This window comes from Idiotropiscis lumnitzeri, chromosome 1 (genome assembly GCF_059441095.1).
Source record: "Idiotropiscis lumnitzeri isolate Australia: NSW breed Sydney's pygmy pipehorse chromosome 1, RoL_Ilum_1.0, whole genome shotgun sequence".
In the NCBI taxonomy this organism is placed as follows: domain Eukaryota; kingdom Metazoa; phylum Chordata; class Actinopteri; order Syngnathiformes; family Syngnathidae; genus Idiotropiscis; species Idiotropiscis lumnitzeri.
The window spans coordinates 1,186,461-1,210,835 of record NC_142391.1 but is presented as its reverse complement, the minus strand read 5'-3'; the positions used below and the strand labels follow the sequence as shown (position 1 = coordinate 1,210,835).

At 41.6% G+C, this 24,375-nt stretch overlaps 4 protein-coding genes across 7 annotated transcripts; 2 read left to right on the top strand and 2 right to left on the bottom strand.

The window, feature by feature from the left end:
- Window positions 1-740: 740 nt before the first annotated feature.
- Window positions 741-7,395, bottom strand: cdca4 (cell division cycle associated 4). 3 transcript variants are annotated; one of them, XM_088309448.1, is made up of 2 exons: window positions 7,055-7,395; window positions 741-3,559 (listed from the first exon to the last, which is right to left on the bottom strand). In XM_088309448.1, exon 2 carries the CDS (start codon window positions 3,551-3,553, stop codon window positions 2,636-2,638), a length of 918 nt encoding a protein of 305 aa, XP_088165574.1. In that variant the 5' UTR covers window positions 3,554-3,559; window positions 7,055-7,395; the 3' UTR covers window positions 741-2,635. The 3 variants fall into 3 exon arrangements, with proteins under 3 accessions (XP_088165574.1, XP_088165589.1, XP_088165581.1); XM_088309463.1 differs by lacking the exon at window positions 7,055-7,395 and adding an exon at window positions 6,883-7,027; XM_088309455.1 differs by lacking the exon at window positions 7,055-7,395 and adding an exon at window positions 6,579-6,836.
- A 2,606-nt stretch (window positions 7,396-10,001) lies between these two features.
- On the top strand, window positions 10,002-15,490 carry ahsa1b (activator of HSP90 ATPase activity 1b). Its single transcript, XM_088309392.1, has 10 exons — window positions 10,002-10,279; window positions 11,878-12,068; window positions 12,151-12,233; window positions 12,320-12,437; window positions 13,440-13,531; window positions 13,605-13,736; window positions 14,106-14,207; window positions 14,289-14,340; window positions 14,863-15,051; window positions 15,154-15,490. The coding sequence occupies exons 1-9, from the start codon at window positions 10,200-10,202 to the stop codon at window positions 15,033-15,035; spliced, it is 1,023 nt and encodes a 340-aa protein (XP_088165518.1). The 5' UTR covers window positions 10,002-10,199; the 3' UTR covers window positions 15,036-15,051; window positions 15,154-15,490.
- A 117-nt stretch (window positions 15,491-15,607) lies between these two features.
- On the bottom strand, window positions 15,608-17,956 carry LOC148342565 (dr1-associated corepressor). Of its 2 annotated transcripts, XM_088309413.1 has the most exons (6): window positions 17,752-17,956; window positions 17,368-17,440; window positions 17,011-17,104; window positions 16,825-16,941; window positions 16,646-16,745; window positions 15,611-16,223 (listed from the first exon to the last, which is right to left on the bottom strand). In XM_088309413.1, exons 1-6 carry the CDS (start codon window positions 17,791-17,793, stop codon window positions 16,197-16,199), a joined length of 453 nt encoding a protein of 150 aa, XP_088165539.1. In that variant the 5' UTR covers window positions 17,794-17,956; the 3' UTR covers window positions 15,611-16,196. The 2 variants fall into 2 exon arrangements, with proteins under 2 accessions (XP_088165529.1, XP_088165539.1); XM_088309403.1 differs by having other exon boundaries at window positions 15,608-16,745.
- A 543-nt stretch (window positions 17,957-18,499) lies between these two features.
- Window positions 18,500-23,816, top strand: LOC148342564 (phospholipase B1, membrane-associated-like). The gene is made up of 16 exons (XM_088309424.1): window positions 18,500-18,620; window positions 18,917-18,948; window positions 19,100-19,178; window positions 19,257-19,315; window positions 19,490-19,557; window positions 19,664-19,707; window positions 19,817-19,937; window positions 20,834-20,885; window positions 20,962-21,042; window positions 21,388-21,453; window positions 22,383-22,474; window positions 22,554-22,635; window positions 22,866-22,967; window positions 23,033-23,128; window positions 23,370-23,441; window positions 23,545-23,816. Exons 1-16 carry the CDS (start codon window positions 18,548-18,550, stop codon window positions 23,650-23,652), a joined length of 1,227 nt encoding a protein of 408 aa, XP_088165550.1. The 5' UTR covers window positions 18,500-18,547; the 3' UTR covers window positions 23,653-23,816.
- Window positions 23,817-24,375: the final 559 nt, after the last annotated feature.

Genomic DNA, 24,375 nt, shown 5'->3' with positions numbered 1-24,375 from the left:
TTTGGTTGCACATTATCAATGAAGGGAACCACTTCCACTGGTTCCATCCTAGAAGCAGTTTTCGTGTCTTCCTGCTTGTCTTTTTTTTTTTTTTGCTGAGTCACCAGCAGACCATTAATCTTTAACAAGAGGGTCACAAAGGCTTGGCAGTAAGCCATCACACTAAGCTACGTTTGCTCAATTCCTATTCCATTCTATTGTGCTGTAAGCACGAGAAGTTTGCGAAAGCTAAATAACGATGTGTGTGACTATGTGCGCAGTCAGGCAAGGAATGGACAGTGTTTTTTGCATGTGTGTGATTTGTCATGTTGTCACGTGAGTAACAGCCGCAGCACGTGAGGACAAAGGCCACAATTTAAGAGCACCTTCTTCATTACCGACAACATGGCATCATTATAGACACACCCCCCCCCCTTCCACTAGGACGTATCAAATTGAAAGCCTTTCCCCTCCCAACCAGGCAGGCGACTCACACTGCAACCAACTTATTGACATTAGAAACAAACAAAATGTCTATAAATCTGACAGATCATTCAGTTCTACTTCTAAAATGAACATAATCATTGGTTCAGTTTTTCCATTTTCTTAAAAAAAAGACCATTATTTTAGGAAGGTGCCAATTCTCAAAGATATGCAATTATACATTACATCCCTGCTTCAGATTTAAAGACATGACTAATGTTGTTCTTGTGAAGATGCAATATCAGACTTGACCACAATGAATACAAAAGTCCACAAGATGACCAATAGTTGCATCTTTTATTATAAAAAAATATTTACAAAGACGCTACAAGTTTTTTTGTCTGGATATAAAAAAATGCATACATTTTTTGACAACGGTAGTAATAAGTCTTTGAAGTTCTAGCTCCCATTGCGACCAGCGTTAGTGACATCCTTCAGGAGTGTGTGTGTGTGCGTGTGTGCGAAAATGTGAGTAATACTGAACTTGTGTGTGTGCGTGTGTGTGTTTGTCAATACATGTTTACATTTGCCTGAGTTCTCTACCGTCGTCGCCTCTTCTTTTTTTTTTTTTTTTTTTTCTTCGCCGCCGCTGTGAGCATCCATTTTGCAGAAAGGCAACTGTTTGCATAAAAGGACTTTAAAGGACATTGGAGTTGTATACAATCATTTTTGTAACACGTATGACAGAGCTGCATAGTGATTGGAATAGTGACCCGGTTCTTGTGATTATTAAAACTAAATGGAATAATAAATAGGTACTGCACTGGGGGAAAAAAACTAAAAAAAAAAAAAATGCTGTGAGCAATTTTCATTTGGGCCGAATAGTTGACGCTTGTGGCGCGGATGTACCTCCAGATAGAATAAATACAATAAATTAAAAAAAGAATAAATTAAATTAGCAATATGGCTTCTTCTGGATGGAAATTTGTGGTTTTGCTTCCCTGGGATGAAAACAAAACAAACAAAACAAAAAAAAAAAAGCTTTGGAGCATGAGAAGTGAAATCAGCGAAAAAGCCTGACAATGGCAAAAAAGCTCGGGAAGACACTTGAGTCTCAAATGTGGCTATGTTAAATTCTCAGAAAATAATAATAGGAATACCAAATGATACTTGCTAAATCCCCCCCGACTGTAATAATGCAAAAAATATATTTCTATATACATATGCGTACATATACATATATTCCATTCATAATTGCTCAAATCTTTAGGAAAATATGCATGAATTCATAGATTTGGATGCTTGTTCTGGATTGCTGTCGTAGTGTGAAGACTTCCAATAAATAGGCCGAGCGGGAGCTAGCGCAACGGACGTAAACATGGAAAGAATAGAAAAGAAGAAATTGGCGATTGCAAAATTCCAGGAATTGGAAAAAGTCTGAAACTTTCCATGGAAATTAATGCGCAATTCACTAAATTCAAGGTTGGCCTTAATAGGAACTGAAATACAGCGGCGTCTAAATATTCTGTAAACCCGCGCAGATTTGCGGCTCAACGTTCGACAATTCACCGAATCACGTTTTTTCTGCGTGGAAAATGTCACTCTTGAATCGAATTGATGATTCGATCGATTATTGCGCATTCGTTAATTGCAAGATCATTTTTTTCCTCAGATCACTTTATTAACCGATTATTGTTATTCATTTGACTTTGTTAAAAACATTTGACCATGTTCATACCATATTCAACCCAACTGGAAAAAACGACCCTCTGCCCCCCTCATGAACTGATCATTATTTTCCAAAATGGCTTTAATTAAGTACAATAAATGAGCACTGTGATGCCCTCAAAAGTGGACAAGAGCCGTCTAATTTGCGTGGATGTCTGCTTATGACAAAAGAAACGTTTAGATGAATGCTTGAGTTTGACCTTTCCGTTAAATGACCCTCAATTCCCATGGAAAGTTTCCAATCTGGAAAATGTTTCCCCAGTTTAACTTACTTCAGCTAAACTTGGTGGAAATTTTCCACCCTTTTTGTAACCCTACTTGTGAACGTCTCCTCGGTATTTGGAATATACTGTACGAGTAAAAAGAAACAAAACAAAAAGGTCCCAACGGGAGCTGCCGATCCGAAAAATAATTTTTGGCTCGCAGATAATTTCCCACTTTGCCCCTCCCACAATCTGGCTGTGTAACAAAAGCACATTCAGGAAGTCCACGGCAGCGCCGAGCTTCAAGAGCCCACGATAATCTCCATGATGTGGTCCAGTTCATTCAGGTCTGACCTGCAGCTGGCACTGGGGCTGAGGGGCTGCGGCCCGTGGGAGGAAAGGCTCTCCAGCAGGTCGTAAGGTCCCATCTTGGGGGCGCCCGTCAGCACCGTGTCCAGCTCGTAGTAGGATGGGTCCACGTCCGAGAACAGCTCCTCCAGCGCCGGGTCCGGAGAGGGCGGCGGCTGCTTGATCTCAAAGGTGCCAAAAACCTGCTCGCCCGGCCGGGAGTCCTCCTCGGGTTGGTCGTCGGCCTCCTCGCCGGCGTCCTCGCCCTCCGACTCCTCACCGTCCTCGTCCTCCTCGCCGTCGCCGTCGCCATCGTCGTCGTCGTCCTCGTCCTCGTCCTCCTCCTGCCAGCAAGGGCCCATACCAAAAGGGCCCGCCAGGTAGGACTGCGTGGACAGGACCTCCTTTTGGGCGTCGCCCGCTTCCATCACTACCTCCTCCGAGTGGTAGGCCCCGTCCAAGCCGCCCACCAGAGGGTATGGTTTCGGGCTCTGACCGGCCGCCGCCGTCGGGTCCGACTGCCGACACAGCACCTCGGTGGCCACCAGGCGGTCAGCGGGACACTGGGCGGCGGCCAGGGCCTGCGTCATGATCTGCCAGGTGCCGTCCTGCGTCATCTCCTCCTGGATTTGTCGCACCGTGTTGGCGATGAGAACCGAGCGGCACAGGTTCGGCTCCACCAGCATGTGGCACAGCTGGAGTTTGATGAGCGACATGTCCAGGAGAGACTGTCGCTGGAGCCTGTACGAGGGCGACAGCGTCCGAGCGGTCGGCGGACCCTGCTCGCCGGGACCGGTCGCTGCTGCTGCTGCTGCTGCTGCTGCCTCCTCTGCATTTTCGAGGAACTTGCGTTTGGTGCCCTTTGGAAACATGTCTGTCTGAAGGTGGCGGAAAAACAAAAATTATTGGCCGCCGCCGAAAATCCTTTTCAACAGCCACGTCATTCATGAATCATCATTTTGTGCATCAGGAGAGGATTCACTTTTTGCAGTTTGGCATTTTACAACTTCTTTCCAAAATGAATGATAAATGTCATCCCCCCCCGCATAACTCTTATCATGGAGAATTTTTTTTTTTATTCCATTCGGGATTAAGGCTGCAACAAAATGTGGGGGAAAAAGGAAAGCACTGTAAATACTTTCCAGATGAGTGATATATAAATATATGCAACAATTTGTCACAAAATTGCCACTGAAAACAAAAATTTTATATTTATTTAATATAAATGCCACACATTTCGAACTAAAAAAAAAAAAAAAATTCAGACGAAAAACTGCTAAATGATTTCTACAAAAATGAAAGGAATCTATATCATGTAAATGCTCGGTGGGCCGAATTGGATTCAAATTCAATTGTCAATTGCTGACTCAGCTTCTGTTAAGTCTGTATAAAATGCAACATTTGTGTGGATAAAAAAAAAAAATAAGCCACCGTGCATCTAAACACATTTTTCAACATACTAACAAAGCGGTAATAATCCGGAATTTTGCTCATCGCCTTTCTTTCACCATCTTTGCTATTGAATTATCGCGACTTTGTTACAACCGCAGCTGCTATGCAAATAAAGTTGGATTGCAACTCAGCATACGCGTGGACATGAGCCGAAGAGGCACCACTAAGTAACGCTCAGTCTGTCTTTGGGGTTTTCCTGTTGACACGCGCTCACGCACAAGCAGGCTTTCGCATGGCAGCGCGGTCCACTTGGAGAACATTTCAATATTGCTCGGCGCCCCCGCTGCCCATTTTTAGGCCATTCTGAAAGGAATTCCTGCAACCACATGCTCACACCACGCCGTGTCTTGCACACGCAAAAAGACATTGGCTTGGTTGGGAATCACTTTGTATGTGAAATGCAAAAGAAATTACGGGACAAGAGGAAGGTTTCAAAATTTTAGGGTTGGCCCTAAATTTGGCTCCCCAAATTCATTGAAATTGGTGCTTTGAATCAAACGGAATCCTTCTACCTGTAAGTTCAAATGTTGCCCCATCATAAAGTAGTTGTATATTCTAGGATAATCCTGGATAAAACATGCAAGTACTGTGGTCCCTGGATTGAGTGCCCCAACCGATGCCTTTTAGCTGAACCAAAACTAAGATCGGAGCAAGCTTCTGATAAGCCACAACAGCCGTGGAAAAAGTTCAAAGATATGAATGTATCATGCGTGATGATGTAATGTAAGGAGAGACATTTTGCATGGATGTCTACTTTTAAAATTGTTTATATTTATTCGGGCCCAACTGAGATGTTTTTAAGGCCGATTCTGACACGTGGCCGAAAAAAAATTGAGAATGTGATTAATCAGTCGACTTATGTAATATATACCAAATACATTTCAATTAACCGAACGCAGTCCACGCTGCTTAATCAAAACAGAAAAATTAGCAGTGGACATTTTCGTAAACTATATCGGTCCACTATATTAAATAACCCGTCAATAATAACCAGAATTGGTATTACATAAAACACGGTTAATGTAGACACGCAACGTCGCGTGACTGCGAGAGTACGCTCATCAAAACTGGTGGAACCAGATTTAGTGGCTCAGGAAAACAGAAAAGGCAAGTTCCTGATTTTTTTTTTGTAGTATTAAAATGACATTCAGTTTTACTATTCAGTGTTGACTATTTTTACAACTTTTATTCAACCCATCAAACAACTGCTTTTCCAAAAAATGATTGTCATCAACTCCAGCAACATTTTGTGGTGTTTTGGGAGACTTGTGAAACCGCTGCCATGTTACTACTGGCTAATTAATTCATAGCCCTTCTTTAATGAGTCAGTTGTATTTTTCCTGGCGGAGGCAGAACTTCGTCAAGGCACCAAATTTGTCAAGTATTTACTAAACGCTTGAGAAACTAATGCTGTTTAACCAGCTCGCCAACTAATCATTAGTTCAATAATCGATTAACCTGATTATGACTATTTAAAAATACATCATTTTACATTTTATGAGAAAGCAGGACGTTATTTAAAACTGACAAAGATCACACATACAATGACTATGCTGTCACTGTTTTTGGTCTGAACATGTCAGAAAAGAGGCAAAAAATGTTGCTCATTCTTTTCCAAAGTAAAAGCAAATTTTGACAGATTTCTTTTTTTTGGGGGGGGGGCGACATAAATATATTTTTTTTACTTTTGGGAGGTGTTATTTTTGAAAAATTATTAGTTCTATATTTAATTGCTGCACCGCTATATAGGTTCGAAAAAGACAGCAACTAAAACAGAAAATCAAAGACTTCAACTTTAAAGTGGCAACACAACAGGAAAGCTAAGTAAGATACACTGCCTTTCTAAAAATATATATTTATAGGAGTACAAAGGCGTGAAAAGGGGCACTAACGGAATCATACAGACGTAATACAACACAATATCACCAAACAATGTGTTCTTTTTTTTTTGGTTTCAATATCCTGACAGGTCACCAGTCGGTGTTATATAAGCACATTAGCTAGCGAGTGTGAGAGTAAATGAAAAAAGACATTCGAAAAACATAACGAAGCTTGAAATGTGATTGAAAAAAAAAAAAAGACCACAAACGCTATCATGTGATGAGCCACATCTCGTTGTTATGATGAAAGGTGGGAGGGGGCATTGTAGCCCCTCTGACATCCATTTAACAACATATAGTGTTAGATGAGCAGAAGGCGATGCCAAAGGACGACTAAACAAGTACTCGGGTGATGATGTTGCCCAACGCGTACGAAAGACGTAAATAAAGCGACAAGACGCCGTCTCGCAGTCTGTCAATGGTCGTTAGCGTGGCCCATCCCCCCACCGCCAGCAAGGCCTTGCCTCGGCCGTCATTAATCAACAACTCCGCTCTTCTCGTCGGGCTTAGCCTCGGTTTTTCCGTCGCCGGGTCGCCCCAAAGCGTCGATGTCATCGGCCTCTACCTTTTGGGAGGGTGGTCCACTCGCCCGGGCGACGCGAGCCGCTCAAAAGTAGTTAGCACCCCGCTTTTGTCTCCCCAAGCACCGCACGACAATGAGGCCATTTTGCGCTGCTATGCTAACAGCTAGTCGGGGGTGGGGGCCGAGCCGAGCCGAGCCGGAGCCGGAGCCGCGAGCCGAGCCGAGCGGGCGACAATGTGGCGGCGAAACGTGCAAAGGCAGGCCTTAATCGGGGTCAAAGTGGCCGGACGTTCCCGATGTGTGTCACACGGTTATTGTTGCGTTTAGAAAAAAGGCGAATGCTAACATGCTAATTAGCCCGTCAAGCGTCCACTTGGTCGTCCGCGGCGCCGCTCTCCCATTAAAAAAACAAAAAACACTTAAGTTGTGAAAAACCCCTGTAAACAATGCGATGCTGCCGGCTTCCTCACCTCCACCCCACTCAAATAAGTACAAGCGGCGACGGACTCAACACTCACCTTATTTTCTTCCGGTCTCACTCATAGGATCGTCGGCGGCGAAAGCGGAGCAGAAGGTTCCGATGAGATCATTCATGCCACGGCTTCAAAAAGTGAAGTCGTCTCTACGCGCTCGCTTGCTCGCTTTGCTGCTGCTGTGGAGCCGCCAACACCGCTCAGCACAGCCACTCGCTTGAGTCAGCCAGGGAAGGAGAAGCCAAGCAAGCCAAGCAAGCAAGCAGCCAGCCGGGCAAGGAGAGGGAGAGCGAGACCGAAGGGGGGGGGGAGGGGAACACAGAGACGCGAACGCACTCGCACTCGCACATCCACGACACAGATGCCTTCTTTTCATCGCAAAGCAGCACGCGTTCAACCCGATTGGCCACTCGAAATTTGAGGTCACAAATCGTTTGTTTTTCCGAGTTAGTCATCACTTGACGTTCACCACCGATGGCATTTAGGCGATGAGCGTAAATGCAAGAAAACGTCAACATGCCAACGACCACAAAGTCACAATGACATCGACAACAATTGAGTTGAACTTTTTTACTCGCTCAAGTCTGGACAACCACATTTTGTGCGTATTTGTGTTTTACAACATTCGTTATTTCATGGTGTGTGTTAATTGATATTACACCACATGGAAAGCACTTTGTTACAGCTCCAGCTGTTGTGAAATGCGCTGTATAAATAAAGTTGTATTGTATATTTTTATTATTCACAGCAGTGGTAAAAAGGCGGGTGTTGAACCCTTTCATGGTGTGGAAATTCCCACATTTTTTCCAAGTCAAGCAAATTGATATTGAAGATTGTGGGTGTTTCAGCATTTTGGTCAGCGGCTATTGAATCCTTTTCACTGGGAAAAGTGCGGGTGTTTGACAGCATCCATAAATGTCCGGGGGTGATGTCGACATTGATGGCATTGAGAAAAGTGTGTGTGTTTAACCGCTTCACCGTTTGGGTGGGTTGCTATTGACAGCAGAAAAATTGTGGATGTTGGTGTTGATGATATTTGATCCTGGCCCAAATCTCTTACAGAATACATCGCATCAGAAAAAAATCATGGATAAAAAAAGGACAGACTGTCAGCCTTTAATGATACATATTGATCCTTGAATACGATCCAAACGGAGCCATTTTCACAAGCATTTTTCTTAGAAACAATTCTCCAAACTTTTACTTTGTATCTGGTAGTGCCACAAGCACACACTCTCGTCAAGAGATTCTTTTTTTTAACTAATCGCAAAAAATTCTGCAACTAATTGCAATTAATCACATTTTTTCTACTACAATTTTTTTTGCGAAGCTTTTAACAGTTATTTGCTTGAATAAGTTCTTGTACATAGTGCAAAATGACCAAATATGAAGTGTAATTTAAATCAAAGACTGTTCAAATAGCTGTCTTTGATCCTTGAATATGATCTAAATGGAGTCATCGTTACAGGAATTTTTCTTCGAAACAATTCTCAAAACATTTACATTTAGTTCTGCCCATAATTGTCACACTCGAGCAATGTTGGTTTGCAAGACCCGGTGGTAAGTTAGGCAGGGTGTTTTGTTCTGAGATCATGTGCGAAAGATGTACAGCCAACATAGCACAGTGTTTGATTTTGGCTTTGCAAGTTATGCATATGAATTTTTTAAGTAAATAAAACTGAGTTAACTGAGTTAAATTCAACCTGGACAGGAAGCTGCTGCTGGCCTTCTACCACTCGTCCATCGAGAGCCTGCTGACGTACCGTGTCTCCACCTGGTACGGCGGCTGCACTGAGGCGGACAGAGTGAGGCTCCAGAGAACGGTCAAAACAGCGCAAAGGATTATCGGCTGCCCTCTCCCCTCACTGTCGGACATCCACACCGCCCGGTGCCTCAGAAGGGCTCTCAACATCGTCAAAGACGACACCCACCCAAACTCACACCTGTTCGACCTGATGCCCTCTGGCAGGCGCTACAGGTGCATCAAATCAAGGACCAATAGACTGAGAAACAGTTTCTTCCCAAGAGCCATCTCCATTCTAAACTCACACACACACACACACACACCCCCACACGACCACCCGTACCTTGCAGAACAGCAACGTGATGTGTTTTTATATACCCTATTCAGTATTATTTTCCATTGCACTAACTATTCTCTTATTTATCTAATTTATATATGTATCTGAATTATTGTTGTAATGCACTGGAGAGGGGAGCTCTCTAATCTCGTTGCACACTTGAGTACAATGACAATAAAGGGATTTCTGATTCTGATTCTGATTAAAATATTTAATCGCATTAATAAAAAAAAATGAGTTAACGCTTTAATTTTGACAGGCCTAATATATATATATATATATATATATATATAAATATTGCCATCACTGATACATTTTTTTTTACATTTGTTAAACTGTATTTTCTCTAGTCAGGTTATGTGGCTTGTCATTATTAAGATCGAATTTCTTTTTTACATATATACATAATATGTATTCTAATCTTCCTCATCTTAACATGAATTTTTTTCCTTGGTCATGTTAATTAAATTAATTTACTTTGATTTTTTTGTTTAAAACAATAGTATTCCCTTTGATGACATTACAGCAATTTGATTGTGCATTGTATGACACAATTAAGTCGTAGTTTGGGACAACATTAGCTACAGTCTATGGTTTCGCCACATGGCAACAACAGCACTAACATAAGTTGACGTTTGATTTGCGTACATGAACAAGTTTATGTTAACATGCGCTATGAAGTGATTTGTTGACGCAGAAAACGCCAAAGAAATGAAGCGAACTAAAACTGCTATCGAACTTTCTCAGTCGGATTCTCGAACGCTGCCATCTTGAAAACTAAAGTAAAATTTAAAAAAAAGAAACCTAAAGTATGGAACTATAGTCGCGAGTAAAAAAATAAAAACGATCGTCGCTAGTAGTGACATCACGCGAGACTTCGCAGCGGGCCGGATATCCGGTGTAACCCACAACCAGACCATAGACTGGGGGGAAGAGGCGTTCCCACTGCGACAACTTCCGCTTCCAGCAATTTCTCGGCTCAGCGTGTCAAGTCTCTCGCGGGGCTGGCAGAGACTTCTAGAAGTAACGTGTACGCGAGCGTGTGTGTCCACACCGGCGGCGTAGCACTCCCGTCAAGTTCCGCTGTATTTATTTTGACTGTATCCGAGATGGCCAAGTGGGGCGAAGGAGACCCTCGCTGGATCGTGGAGGAGCGAGCGGACGCCACGAACGTCAACAACTGGCACTGGTGAGGCGGGAAGAAAGGACGCTAGTGAGCGAGCTAGCCAGCAAGCAAGCTAATGCTAACAGCACACCGACGTCGTCCGGGGCGCACGTAAAGCGCACATTTGGGCTCTTCGTGGGTCATCAATGTCACTCCAGTGTCGTCTTATATGTTTGTCTTATTACCACTAAGTGGGACTCTTTTTTTCTCTCTCCTAATGATACAATTACATCCCATACGCCCGATAATATCTAAACATGACTCTGGGTTATGACAGCTACACTGGTTGCAAGGTGTTGGTTACTAATGCACATGAAAATGTTAACATCAGGTGATTATTTCGGATTTTAGGACCGAAACGAATAGCACACGATCGCTTATAATATACATACACGTTTAAAATCGAATCACCTTTGTTATAGGTTGATTTTAAACCTAAATGTACCCCAATCGTTTTTACCACTTTTAAATAATGTTAAACTCATCTTACTTTTGAATGGAAAAAACCGGAATGACTTAAAGCTACTATGAACAATTCTCACACTTAAGTCAAAAGCACAAACTTTGTGAATGAGAAGTATAAAAGTTTACGTTTAGTAAGTCATTTGCACGTTCACAAACACTGAATATTTCTTAAAGATGATCATGACAACCAGAAATGAGCCCTTTCTGCAAAAGCCAGCACATTTTGTTCCTCTGTATGCTGTTACATGGCTGTTCCCATGTCGCAAAGAGTAAAATGTTTTTAAATAATACATCTATCACATTTACAGGCATCTCGAGCTAAAAAAAGAAATGTTTGTTCCAGTTTATTATTGTCATTACTGACAGCTCAGATTGCCAGCATGACAACACATGCAAATGATGATAATTGAGCTGGCTTCGTCATCAAATGTCGTCAGCGTCAAGCGCCATCATCCTCCTTCCTAGTTGGTTCCCCATGGTAACCGCACTCCATTGCCATGGTGACTTGATGGAACAACTTTTTCTGCAATGTTAGGCGCAATCTCCAAGGCTTGTGTCGCAGTCCAAAGCATGCACGTACGACAAGTACTAAAAATACAATGTTGCAGTCTGCCAAGTTTCAGGTTCCTGGTGAATTAAAACTCAGAAATTCTACTTGTTTAGATCGCACAATATGGTTGTTGACTGTAGTGGTATTGATTTTATTGTGATATTTAAACTAAAGAAATGAAATTTAATTCCGTCATGAAAGAAGTAAAAACAAAAGTGCACCAATATAAGCAAGAATTGTAATTCCCTGAGAAAATGTCCCAACTATTGGCTGGCGATGCACATTTAAGTTTGCATCTGACTGATCAAATTCACATAATCATACGGTTCCATAAGAAAATGATTGTTTGTCTTTACAATATGCATATTGCATGGGCCTTTATCGTGATGAGCGATGTTTTTTTTAGATATATAAATATATATATTGTGCAGCCCTATTTGGTATGATGTACAACTAGAGAGGTACCTTTAAAGACTATTCAAATGTTTTGTAAAATCTATTCGCAAGATAGTCAAGAGTCATGCTTTTTGTAGAACCCTCAAATGTGGACCTGAAAGTAACTTTGAAGACTTTTCAAATTTTCTAACATTTGCTTCTTCCTCACCAGGACGGAACGGGACGCCACAGGCTGGTCGTCGGACAAGTTAAAAAGTCTTCTGCTGGGCTTGCGGGTGGAGAGCAACGACGGAAGCTGCGAGGTGACGGAGGTGAGCAAGGTGGAGGGCGAGGCGTCCATCAACAACCGCAAAGGGAAACTCATCTTCTTCTACGAGTGGAACCTCAAAGCAACCTGGACAGGTCGGCGAGAGTTCCGAGATGCCGAACCGCAGCATCGTCAACCCGTGAACGTTTTTGGACATTCGTGTTCTTGTTTTCACAGGAATGTCAAAATCAGGAATAAAATACCAAGGATCCGTCGAGATTCCGAATCTGTCTGACGAGAACGATATGGAGGACCTCGATGTAAGCGCTCACGCCGGTGCATGTGGAGTGCGTCGTCGGAGGGGTGACGCTTGTATTGGGTGCTTTTCGTCCTCTTCTTCTCGTAGATTAGCGTGGCGCTGAACAAAGATGAGCCCGAGACGCCGCTGGTTCTCTTGATGAAATCCAAAGGAGCTGAGAAGATCCGTGAAGCTCTGGGCAGCTACGTGGGCTTCTTAAAATCAGGTGAAGCAAAAAAGGTTTGCTGAATGGCTGTAAAATATGTAACTGACTAGTGCTGGGAGGAGTATGCAAATCGCTGTTGAGAGTCCGGTTAGAATTCCAATAATGAGGATATGGTCTTGTGGTTCAGGTCTTTTAATAAAGTTGCAGTCAAAGCACACATTTCTTGACGCTTCAAACGCTCTATTCGTGTGGTTCTAAAGGGAAAATAATAAACATTGAACATTGCATGTTACTAATTAGCAGTGAAACGTGGATTGTACAGACAAACAAACTGTGGTATTAACGCTGTAACTTACTTGTCTCACGCACAACTCAAAGCAGGATAAATGTGGACTACAACTCAAACTTAGCTCGATAGACAGACTGACACGATTCTTCCCTCTTCCTCCTTCTTAAATACACGCACGCAAGCCCACGCACGGAGTTGGAGCACTAAACTCCGCCCTCTTAAAGGAGCCGGTGTCACAGTCTCTGAGCAGCCTTTTCTACAATGGCCGTTGTAGGACTTGACACGACCAGACTTGTATCTCGTTCTCGACTTGAACTTGCTCCGTAAAGAAGTGCACTACATTTTGCACATCTTCCTTTCGAGCTTCACACCGTTTCATCGAAATCCCGAAAATGTTTTCAGTCAGAATTGATTCGGCCTAAGCGTGACACTTCAAGCCTTAAATGCGCCGTTTAAAAGTCTTGGAAAATGCAACTTTGTGTCAAAATCAGCCGGCACCACAAATGACACAAAATAAACAGCGCTGGGCCAGATCCGTGTACCGGATCTTCGTCCGGACGCCCATTTTTGGGTTAGAAAGGCTGGAGCTGACACCAATGTCCAGCAGTCGCCCACCTCCAGCTCAAGTTCTGTCGTCCAAAACGAGTCGGTCCTAAATCGTTCGTCTCTTTTGAGCCGCTTGGAGCGACTCTCCTGCCTCTGAAAAAGACTTTTCTTGTCTTGGTGTCATGTAGCCTATTTAGTCACTCATGTTATTTCTTGTGTGTGTTCAGAGTTCACTCAGGGGATGATCCTGCCGACGGCGAACGGCATGTTGCAGCTCCAGTCCTCCTCGCAGTCCAAAGCCAAGACGGACAAAACTCAGGTTGGCTGCCTTCATCTCTACGAGCATTCATTCAGTCAGCAAGAACAGGCGCTGATTTTTTTATTTTTGAAAGATTTCGTCGTCGAGTGGCACGGCGGCACCGCCGGTCAACGCGGGCGTGAAGATTCCCACGTGCAAGTTTACTTTGACGGAAACGTTCCTGACCAGCCCGGCGGACCTCTTCAGAGTCTTTGTCAACCAGGAGGTGAGGAACGCCTTCAATTATCAAATTAATTCATCATCTTTTTGATATTATTAGCAGCCTAAATACCTCTATTTTAAAAAAAAAAAAAATCCACATTTGTGGAAAGAGTGATCAGATATGATTGGCTGACGGCAGTTCAGGGTAGCGGCGGCTGGCTATTTATGTGGAATGACAACAGTGGCTTTTAGATGTTTGTTAATATATTTTTATTGAAATATCTTATTGTTGACGTTTTCGAAGTGGGAAGCTTTCAAAGTGAAACGCGGCCCTCAAGCGCACGCGTTTTCCCACCTGTGCTTTTGAGAGCGCCGTCTCATGAAATGTGTTGTAGGCGTCCACTAAAGTGCGCCGTCGTCGTCGTTGTTGCAGATGATTCAGGCGTTCACGCACGCTCCCGCCACGGTGGAGGGAGAGAAGGGAGGACGATTTCGTCTGCTGGGTGGAAATGTTTTGGGGGAATTTGTGGAATTGGTGAGACAGAAAGAAGCAAAAGCTTTCACAATTGTTCTTTTTTTTTTAATGGAAGCGATTTTTCTCAACTCTTTGTTGTAGGTGCGAGATGAGAAAATAGTGATGAAGTGGCGGTACAACAACTGGCCCTGTGGTATGTATTTCAGGAGACGCCTGGAAATGAACAGTTCCACTCAAATATGTTAGGCGCAGTCTCAAAGATCTTTTTTTTTTGCATTACAACTAGAGGAGGCAAAAAGGAATCATTGGTTTAGCATATTAATCAAGTGTTTTAAAAATGGAGTAATATCAGCCTCTCAGCAGTAATTAATGTCCGATTTGTTTCGTCCTTCATGACAGCCGACTATTATCTTGTTTAGTCAAAATAAGACGTTTGCTTTTACTTTGGAAAGCAAGCCAGGAACTGAATCCGTTTCAAAAAGGTTGCAACATCCTTTGTGTGATATCGCTTACTTCTTTCGATGTTCTTTTACAATAAAAAAAAAAAAACAATAGCAATAGTTAGGAAACAAGCATCAGGATTTATTTATTTTTTTGATGAAAGAAGAGAGCCTACTGGTATCTTTTACTTGGCGTGATGTTAAAATTGTCCCACAACGCAATCGCGAAAGATCATCCGACAGCGAATGAATTGGCGAATTTGCATCCGTTTCAGAGCACTACGCAACGGTGACGCTGACGTTCGTGGACCGCAGCAGTGAGACGGAACTTCGCATGGACTGCCGCAGCGTCCCCGACGACGACGAGGATCGGACCAAGGACGGCTGGCGCAGGTTCTACTTCGAGGCCATCAAACAGACTTTTGGCTACGGAGCGCGACTCTTCTGAGAGCTCCTTTTTGTTTGTTGGTTTGCTTTTTGACTCATCATCATCATCATCATCACGATCAGCGACATCTTGACATGAAGTCAACGAGGACCGTTTGTTTTGGTTTGTTTTCCTTTAGTTCTGTCCCTCTCGTTGTTCAACGGAACCTCACAAGAACCACTCAAGCAAATTGACCTCCACTTCTACAAGTAAAAGAATGAACTTTGCTTTTGTTTAAGTAAACGAGCAGTTCCGGAAACGTTATGTTTGTTTGAGCGTGGCGCCGGTGCATATTGGTCTTCAGAGACGGCCGCAGACAATTATGTAATGTCCCAGCTTTCACGAAGGCATCACTTGGGTAGCCAACGGACATGTTCCTGCCGCACAGAACCGCTCCACTGCGGGGATACACTATTTATACCTTTTCATGCCGACGCTGTGATGCCAAACGATCGGAATAAACCAATCACTGCGTACGCTTTGTGTGATTTTTATCCTGATTGACCCTTGAATTTCTGACGGACCAACAAAAAAAAAGAATTCAGGCTGCTTATGCTATTTGGCAGAATAAAATTCTCATAACTGGCGAATCGGTTGATTAATTTAAAAACAATCGTTTTTTTTGTTCCCTTATTACTTATAATAAAGATGTGGATTACAAGCAGAACATTTGACAGTTTTACAATATTTTGTCCTTGAGTATTAGTTCATCTTTACAACAGCAAATTTGGAAAAGAAAAACTTTTTTTTTTTTTTTGGATGGAACGAATCACTGCATTTGCTTTCACTGACCTTATTTATTGCCATTTGAGCACATCTTCACTTTCACAAGGAAGTTGAACAAAGTTTGTTTTGCGCACACAAAAAGGTTTGTCGCTTTAAAAACGTTAATTTATAAGTGCTTTAAGAATTAAACGCTCCAAAAAGGCAAACCTCTGATGTGCAACTGCCTAAAAGATCTGGAACACAAATCAACAAAGAAATTTGCAAATTGACACCTGCAAATGTACACAACTGAAAATACTTGAACATAAATTCATCCAAAACATAACTGAAAAGTTCCCATCTTTTTTTCCCACCCCAAACCAAGATAAGACATCGAAAGTTTTTTTTTGTGAACTCTTAATGTATGAATGAGTATTCATTTGTTGTCCAAAAGAAGCTAAAAGGAAAGCAGGACGCTCACAAGCGGATGAGGAGCTCCGACTCCTGCAAAAAGAGGAAAAGATGAAAGCGGAAATTCGCTTCGAGTGACGCAGTGAGCAAGGCAGCCTGACGATGGCGCTGTTGTACCTCCAAATATTTTTGGCGCTTTCTCAGCTTCTAAATCTAAACTGTAAGTATCCGATTTCTGTAGTCCTCCGTGAAAAGGGATTCGTTATCTTTGTAGACTCAAAATTAAAATTTTGCTATGAAAAAATAAACGATCTACAACATTGCGCATTTTCTGCACTGTCAATTTCAATGAACAGATTCACATTAAAACAAAAAAGATTCAACGAAATAATAAATTATTCGATTAAAATTGTTATTTCAGCCCTAGTAATAATTGTTTGTGCAACGTGAGTCAATTCAACACAACCACTTTTATTCCAGTGGAGGATTGATAAATTTGAGCAGGAATTATTTACACTGGAGCTGGAGGCGTTGCCAAGCGAGTCCATGCTCCGCCGTGGCGGGACCTCTTCCACTTTCACACTTTTTTGCACGCACACTTCAGGTCGTTTGGTCCTGAAAATAACATCAATTAGAGCTCCGTCTTCGAGAGAAGCAATCCAAGAGTGAAAATGGTGTTCGTGAAGCTCCTCACATGTAAGCCGGCCACACGCTCAGACCTCTGTTGTCATTTTGGCCGCTCGGTAACGGGAATCTCGCCGTCACATCCTTCAGGAAGTGAAAGAGCTTCTCCGACTCGATGCACTGCTTTCTAGAAACACGCAAGTTATTTGGACTTGCTCCCCGCTCACCCAATCTCGGCGACAAGATGCGCACTCACACATGCACGAGGGACACAACGCCGCTGAGGTTGGATTCGGTGATCAAACACGTTTTGGTGAGCAGAGACTTGAGGAACATCTCAAGAACTCGAGCTGACCTCCGGTTCAGGACGTCAACGCATCATTTTTTACCCGCTGCACATTCGGGACCTCGGTGGAATGGTTCAATCGCATCTTTTCAACCAAAACAGATATTCCGATTCAGACTTGTAACTCCACCTTGGGACTATATGTCCCTTTTCAGAGATCTTAAATCAAATTTTAACTTGGTAAATGGACGTGTTTGGAAATTAAAATGGGAAAATGTGATGCTGTTCAGTCTTACAAATCTTGTTTTGAACTTGTAAAAAGGATACAGATGATCACAGGCACCGCCATGGCAATCCTTCCGACTTCTGCGTTCTTCTGCATGATCTTTTTGATGCGAGCCTGACACCCAAAACATTAATCGTGTGTCCAATAATTCACTTGATTTGATTTCACTGTCAAGGACGTTTATTATAATATTTGTGCAACATTTCGAAAGCTTTTTTCTGCTACGTTAACCCATTTGTGTGTCTAAAATACTTTAAGAACGTAGAAACAAGTTTAAACTGCATCGTGCACCTGATATTGTGGGAAGAGTACCGACGTTTCCGACAGTACCCGAAGGCATCACTCCGCAAAGCTAACTACTCCAACGTAACGTTTCGCGGTCTTTAAAAAAGTGCTAAATGGAAGTTTAGAGAGAAAGTACTTACCGGCGCGAAGCGGACATTAAATCGTCTATTGTGAGCCGGCATCTTAGCGAGTCACCTCGGCGCCGCCGGGTCACATTTTGCATCTTTTGTCCGCCGAGCGTCGCCACGTTTATTTGTTTACAGCCAGCGAAGACACACGTGACAGGAAATGACGAACAGCCGCGCACCTGGCGTGGAGGAGGGTGACGCCCACCCCACGTGAGAAGGTTGAATTACGTCATCACGACGCTTCTCGCCGATTGAGATCGGAGTTAGAAAAATAAACGATTATAAGAAATACAACAAAAAGGCACTCTATATTAACTGCATTTATTTCACTTAAATGAACCAAATATCACTTTTCATATATGGTATTACACAACCTCTAATAAATAGAAATAATGAATTAAAAAAGATAATCAATTCGTGCCACCCTATCACTGTTTATTTGCTATTAAAATACATAAATTATATCATTGAAACGTTTTAAATAAAAATATATAAATTGCACAGACGAGTATTGTAAGAAGGGAGGGGGAAAAAACAACCTCCTTTTTCTACAGTAAGTAATATGTAAATCAGGCAATTACGTACGTGTGGCATTTTCTTTTATATATACTTTGGTATATCACTTCCGTACGTATGAATTGAACACGATGACTTGAGGGGGGTGATAACTGTACAGTAAAAGTGTCATATTGAGTAGCAGTAGGGACAAAGTCCATCTTAATAAGTCCTCTTTAATGATAAACACCGATAACACTTTTTTTACACTTGGACATTTTTCACTCGAACGCAAAGCCGCAGCAGCAGCAGCATGGGATTGTCATTGTCTGCCTTGTTTGCCATCTGGACTTTTCATTTCATTTTCATCACATGTCACGTCCACGGTAAATATTGAACTTGAAGGATGTTTCAAATATCTTTTGAATGTTTACTGCGGCGTAGATGAAGTGTTAATCATGTGGGGACCCTCAAAATGGAGGTATTGCGATTTTCACAAAATGGCTGCTATGCCATGTTTCACTGAATGCTTTTTAATTACAGCTGGGAAATAGTCATTTTTATTTACATGAATGTGGTTTGTGTATGAAGGCAATAATATTAGTGTACACATATCCTGGTGTGTTTATTTATTTATTTATTTATTGTGTGTGCGTGTGCGTGTGTGTGTGTGTGTGTCCAGGTTTTACAGTAACAGAGGAGGACATAAACCAGGTCAAGTAAAGCATTTACAGTATTTGCATTTTGGTTCATGCCTCTCATTTTCAGTTTTGGCTGTTTAAAAAGTGTTGATTTTTTTTGTTGTTGAAAATTGACATATGACCAAGTCCGCCATCCGTCTGATTTGCAATTTTTTTCCTTGCAGGATGATTTCCTCCAGGCGCATTACCATCCTTCCTTTTGGTGTCCGGACATGAGTCCTTCTCCCAGCGTTCCCACCTCAGGTCAGACACGTTCGTGAAAATCCCCCCAAAATGCTTCTCCAACCAACCAAAGTAACGAGCAGCAACCTTCAACATTAGTGGAATACGTCAAAGCAGCGGACGTTAAAGTCATCGCCGCTCTAGGAGACTCATTAACGGTGAGTTCAATGTTGGATTGATTTGAGTTTTTAGTTTTTTCCCCACAACATGTTAAGTGCTTTGTGGATTTTATTTAGACATCTGGGAATGCTTTGAAATTGTTGCCTACGATGTTAAACACAGTTCTACAGACTTTTTTTCGATTTATTTCCGTGACACGGTTTCATCTCCAGACGGCCATCGGCGCTAATGGCTCCACCATCTTCTCCATTCCTTTTGAATTCCGCCAAGTCTCTTGGAGGTAAGGGGACATTTCATTAGGTACACCATCTCGCGTGCCAATGTGGAACTTTTATGGGCAATAATTCCGAAATGAAGGACGTTTGATTTTTGTTTTTTTTCTGCAGCATTGGAGGGTATAGAACGTTTCAAAATGTCATCACGCTTGCAAGTATGTTTTAAAACTAAAAGCTAGCTGCTCGATAGTTAGCAGCTGGTTGTTACCTTTTTAAGTGGTCGACCTACTAAATATGTCATGTTTTCTGTTTTTTTTTTGAAAGACATTTTTAAACTGTTCAACAACAAACTGTTAGGTCCATCGCCGTTCGCCACCTTTCACGGACGACCGGTCACCGTCAACCAGACGGGCTTCAACTTTGCCGTGACGGGACACAACACACTGCAAGTCACTCACGCAGACATTGACACTCACGTTTCATATACACAAGTAAAGATTTATTAATATGAAGTCGATTTTGTATTTTTATCGGCAAGGATTTGCTGGTTGCTGGGGGGAATTCACAAAACAAAACAAAAATTGTTATCACAATGCTGTTAAAATTGCTTACTGAATTCTGCCTAGCAACAAGCAGCTGAAATATTACTGCTGGTTCCACAATTACGTTTGAAAAACGACGTTTGAAAAAAAAATCTACAACAATATGAACTATTAAAATAGTATGATGCATATTTGCTATTTTCACATTTTAATCAAAAGGGTTTCTATGTGCTCTTGCTTCTTTTTTGTTTGTTAGTTGAGTATGTAATTCCACAGAAAAATATGTTTGTTTGTTTTTTAAACTCAACAAAAGTATCAACACGTACATGTTAAATTATTAGTCGGCATCCTTGGTTTTGTTGGGTTCTTTTTGTTGTTTTTTTTACTAGACTTACTGTGAATTTTTTGTAGCAACAAGCAGCTGAATAAAATTGTTCTTGCTGTTTTTGTGGAAACATATGAAGAAAAAAAATCAACAAATATATGAATTGTTAAATATTAAATGATTGTTAAATGCTTCAACAGAAACTGCAAATTTGCGGAGTTGGCGGTGTTGTTTGTGTGTGTGTGTGTGTGTGTTTTAAGCTAAGAGTGAATTCTGCCTAGTAACAAGTAGTTATAGTACAAAATGTTCCTGTCAGAGACACAAAAGTTGTTCATGAAAATTAAAATAAATATATATATATATAATAAATATATAAAAAATAAAATGTACATAGAAAACAGTACTGCCAAAAGGTCATTGATTTGTGAATATTACTGTGGTATGTACACAATGTGTGTTTTTGCTCCATTATAGGAACATGTCAGATCAGATTCGACACATGATTAAAACCTTCAAGTCGTATCCGGTACGTTTTCCGTCTTAAATTTTGACATCTTTCATTGATTGGTGGTCACATGTGTCCCTTTTTTCTTTTCTTTTAGGGTCTGAGTTTCCATGAGGACTGGAAGGTGGTGACCGTGCTGATCGGCATGAATGACATCTGTGACTACTGCAAAAACAAGGCCAGATCATGATATGTTTCATTGATTTTGATGCTAATTGCTCTGATGTCATGAAACACACAACGCGCAAGCATGCAACCACCTTTTTCTTGATTTTTCTTTTTTAGAATTACGCGTTTAATTGCACTCTGGTCCCTCTGATAACATCGCGATGCTGCTCGCAGCATATTCGTGCGGCACCTCAGACTTGCTATGACATGTTGTGATGTGTTCCGAATTGCTTTCCATATTTGGTATTTCAGCATGACAAAATCATCTCGGGATTTTCAGAATGTTTCCAAGTGAATCTTAACCGTCGTTCTAAAAAAAGACGTCATATTTATAAAAGGTGGAATTTGCCCACAGACTCTGTTCTCCGCTGACAATTTCATCCACTACATGACGGAAGCTCTTGACATGATGATGACCCAGGTGAGTTCTAGTGTCGAAATATCGTGTCTGATTCTGTGTGGCAAATGAGCACAATTGTTCGGATTGTATTTCCTGTTGAGTTGTTGCTAAGCAGGATTCATTTGTGACCTCCAAAAGTATTGGGACAGTGAAGCCTTTTTTTCTTTTTTTTACTTTATTTTCGCTTTCAACAACTTGGGTTTGACTTCAAAACATGTTCCAATGCTTTTGTTTGCGAACAGACAGCTCTCTGGTCTCATACTGGTCTCGCCTCCAACCTGTAAACCAACTTCATTGTCACTGATGATATATTAAAAGTCCAAATATGAGGCATTATTGTTTGAATAATCAATGTAACTTGGCCACAAAACTCACCCGTAAGTCACTTTTGCAAAACTTCTGCTTACCTGTAGTCACCTCCAAATAGTTATGGTGGGCAGATCATTCAAATATCAATCAACCCAAACTCTTTCTTGTAAAGCAATGAGAAAAATGTCACAAGAACACAAGTAGGTAGTGAAAATGTATTCAAATATATCAACTTTGTGCCGAATGGTTATTATAAAAACGTATCTGTTTCATTTTTTTCAATTCTTCGCTATGCTGGAAACTTCTGTAAATAGATGTCAGGGACTCCAAAAACAACACTTGATCTGTGATCTGTATACATTTTGATTTTTTGTACATGTTTTATTCCCTCTGGTATTTTAGCGTATTATTATTTTAGTTTTTTAATTTGATTAATATTCAAGAAATGTGTTTTGTTTATTCATTGCACTGTTACATCTGGTTGTAAGATCTTTGTGTGGGATGTGCAAATGTTAAATGAAAAATAAAGTTACAGCCATGTTCATTTTGCGCACAGCACCATCTGCTGGTTGAAAATGAGCACTGCTTTCAAGCTAGTAACTGTTGGTTTAACATCGTTACGTTGCTTTGCGTCGCTCCAGATACCGAGGACCATCGTCAACGTGGTGCAGATCCTCCCAATGAAGCCCCTCAGAGACGTCCACAAGCCCACGCTGGGCTGTCAGCTTCAAAGGTTTGTTCGACGGCGCACTTCCTGTGGCGTGCTGACGTCGTCACGTTGATGATGACGTCACACGCCCATGTGACGGCAGGCGTTTCTGCTCGTGTCTCGTCCAGCCGGAAGAAAACTCCGCCGAGCTGAAGGAGCTGGTGGAACTCAACGTGCTTTTCCAGGTCAGCATGTCATGACATCATTTGCTTTCTTGAAAACTGTTCAGGTTGCAGCTTTTCAAAATAAAACAATTTCAAAGAGGTCTTTGCATCTTCTGATTTTTCTCTCTGTGGCCCCTATGTGTGAGATATGTGGTGAAATGTTTTGGTATTATTTAAAAAGTCAAGAACGTAACTTGAGTGTGTGAGCATGTAAGACAGAATTGTGACTGATGTTGTTTTTATGTTTCCAGAAGAAACTCCAGAAGCTTCTAGAAGGCGAGCGTTTCTTCAAGCAGGACTTTGCCGTCATTCTGCAACCTTTCCTGGAGAAGGCGGGACCGCCCAGACTTCCTGTACGAAGCGCACATCCGGGCACCCTTGTCGTGCTGCCGTTTGATTGTTTGATGCTTTTTGACAGGACGGTTCGCTGGACTCGAGCTTCTTCACAGCTGACTGTTTCCACTTCACCATTAAAGGACACGAGGAGCTGGCCAAGGGACTGTGGAACAACATGGTGACTTCAAACACGAGTGGCGTTGAAATGAGATCAATTCCATCATCGCAATCGTCGATGTTATCTTGATATTATTGAAAGGAATGGAAACAAAAACAACACAACTCGGAAAAACAATTTCTCCAAAACTATATATTTTGATTTCTCATTTTAGTTGTTTCTACACATATTTATAGAATTGTATTTTATTGTACACCAATCTGTCATAATAGCCTTCAGCTGATTTGTGTTTTGTGTTCAGTTCCAGCCTTCAGGCCAGAAGCAGTTGATTGACAGCTTCTCAGAGCCAATCAGACTCATTTGCCCATCTGACGTACGTCATGTCACGACAAAAAAAAATCTATTTCTGCATTTAGTGTTTATGAAGGCAAAAGTTGCATTTTTTAAAATCTACTTTTCATGTTATTCTGTTCCAGGAGCATCCTTACATTTACACCAGACCTCGTGTGAACAAGTCATCCGCACCAATAATCAAACAATCAATGACGTCTCTCATCTTTATTTTTGTCCTTTTTGCCTATTAACAGAATTGTGAACTGTAGCAAGACGATAATTCTGAGTCCTCATACACTCAAATACATTTTTAGATTTACACTTGAAAAAATGTTTGTACTTTATGTAATTGACTACTTGACATTTCATAAATGCTGCTTATGTTTTTTCAATAAACTTGAATGAATGTACATTACATCATTAATGAGGATGTTAATTTGTAGTGTTGATTTTCACTCATTACTAGCTAAATAAACATTTTAAAAGCGTGCATTTACATGAAAATGAAAGAATGGATGATCATGTATTCAAGTACATATTGACCAAGCTATTTGCACATTAAATATGAATACATGGTGGCCTGGTTCATTTCGTAACGATTTTCAGACCAAAATCATGCACCACTACAAAGACACGAGCATTCGATTTTATTCATTGATTGATTTATTCAATTGTACTTTGCACACAAAATTAATATGAAACAGACAAATCTTATAAATAAGCTCGGAGGGTCGAGGCCGGAACGGGACCCAGGTCACTGCCGGATAGCCCCCCCCCCCCCCCCCCCCCCCCCCGGCTGACCGGCAAAAAAGGGTCAAGTGCGGCTCTGGTGACAGAGCTGTCCAAACAATTGCCGATTTAATTTCAATAATCCGAGGGGAGCACATAGTTTTAGTCTGAATATTTTTTTTTGCCTTCAATTTTTTTTTTTTTAATTTATAATTAAAATTATTATTTTTTTTGCTTCTGTCAAA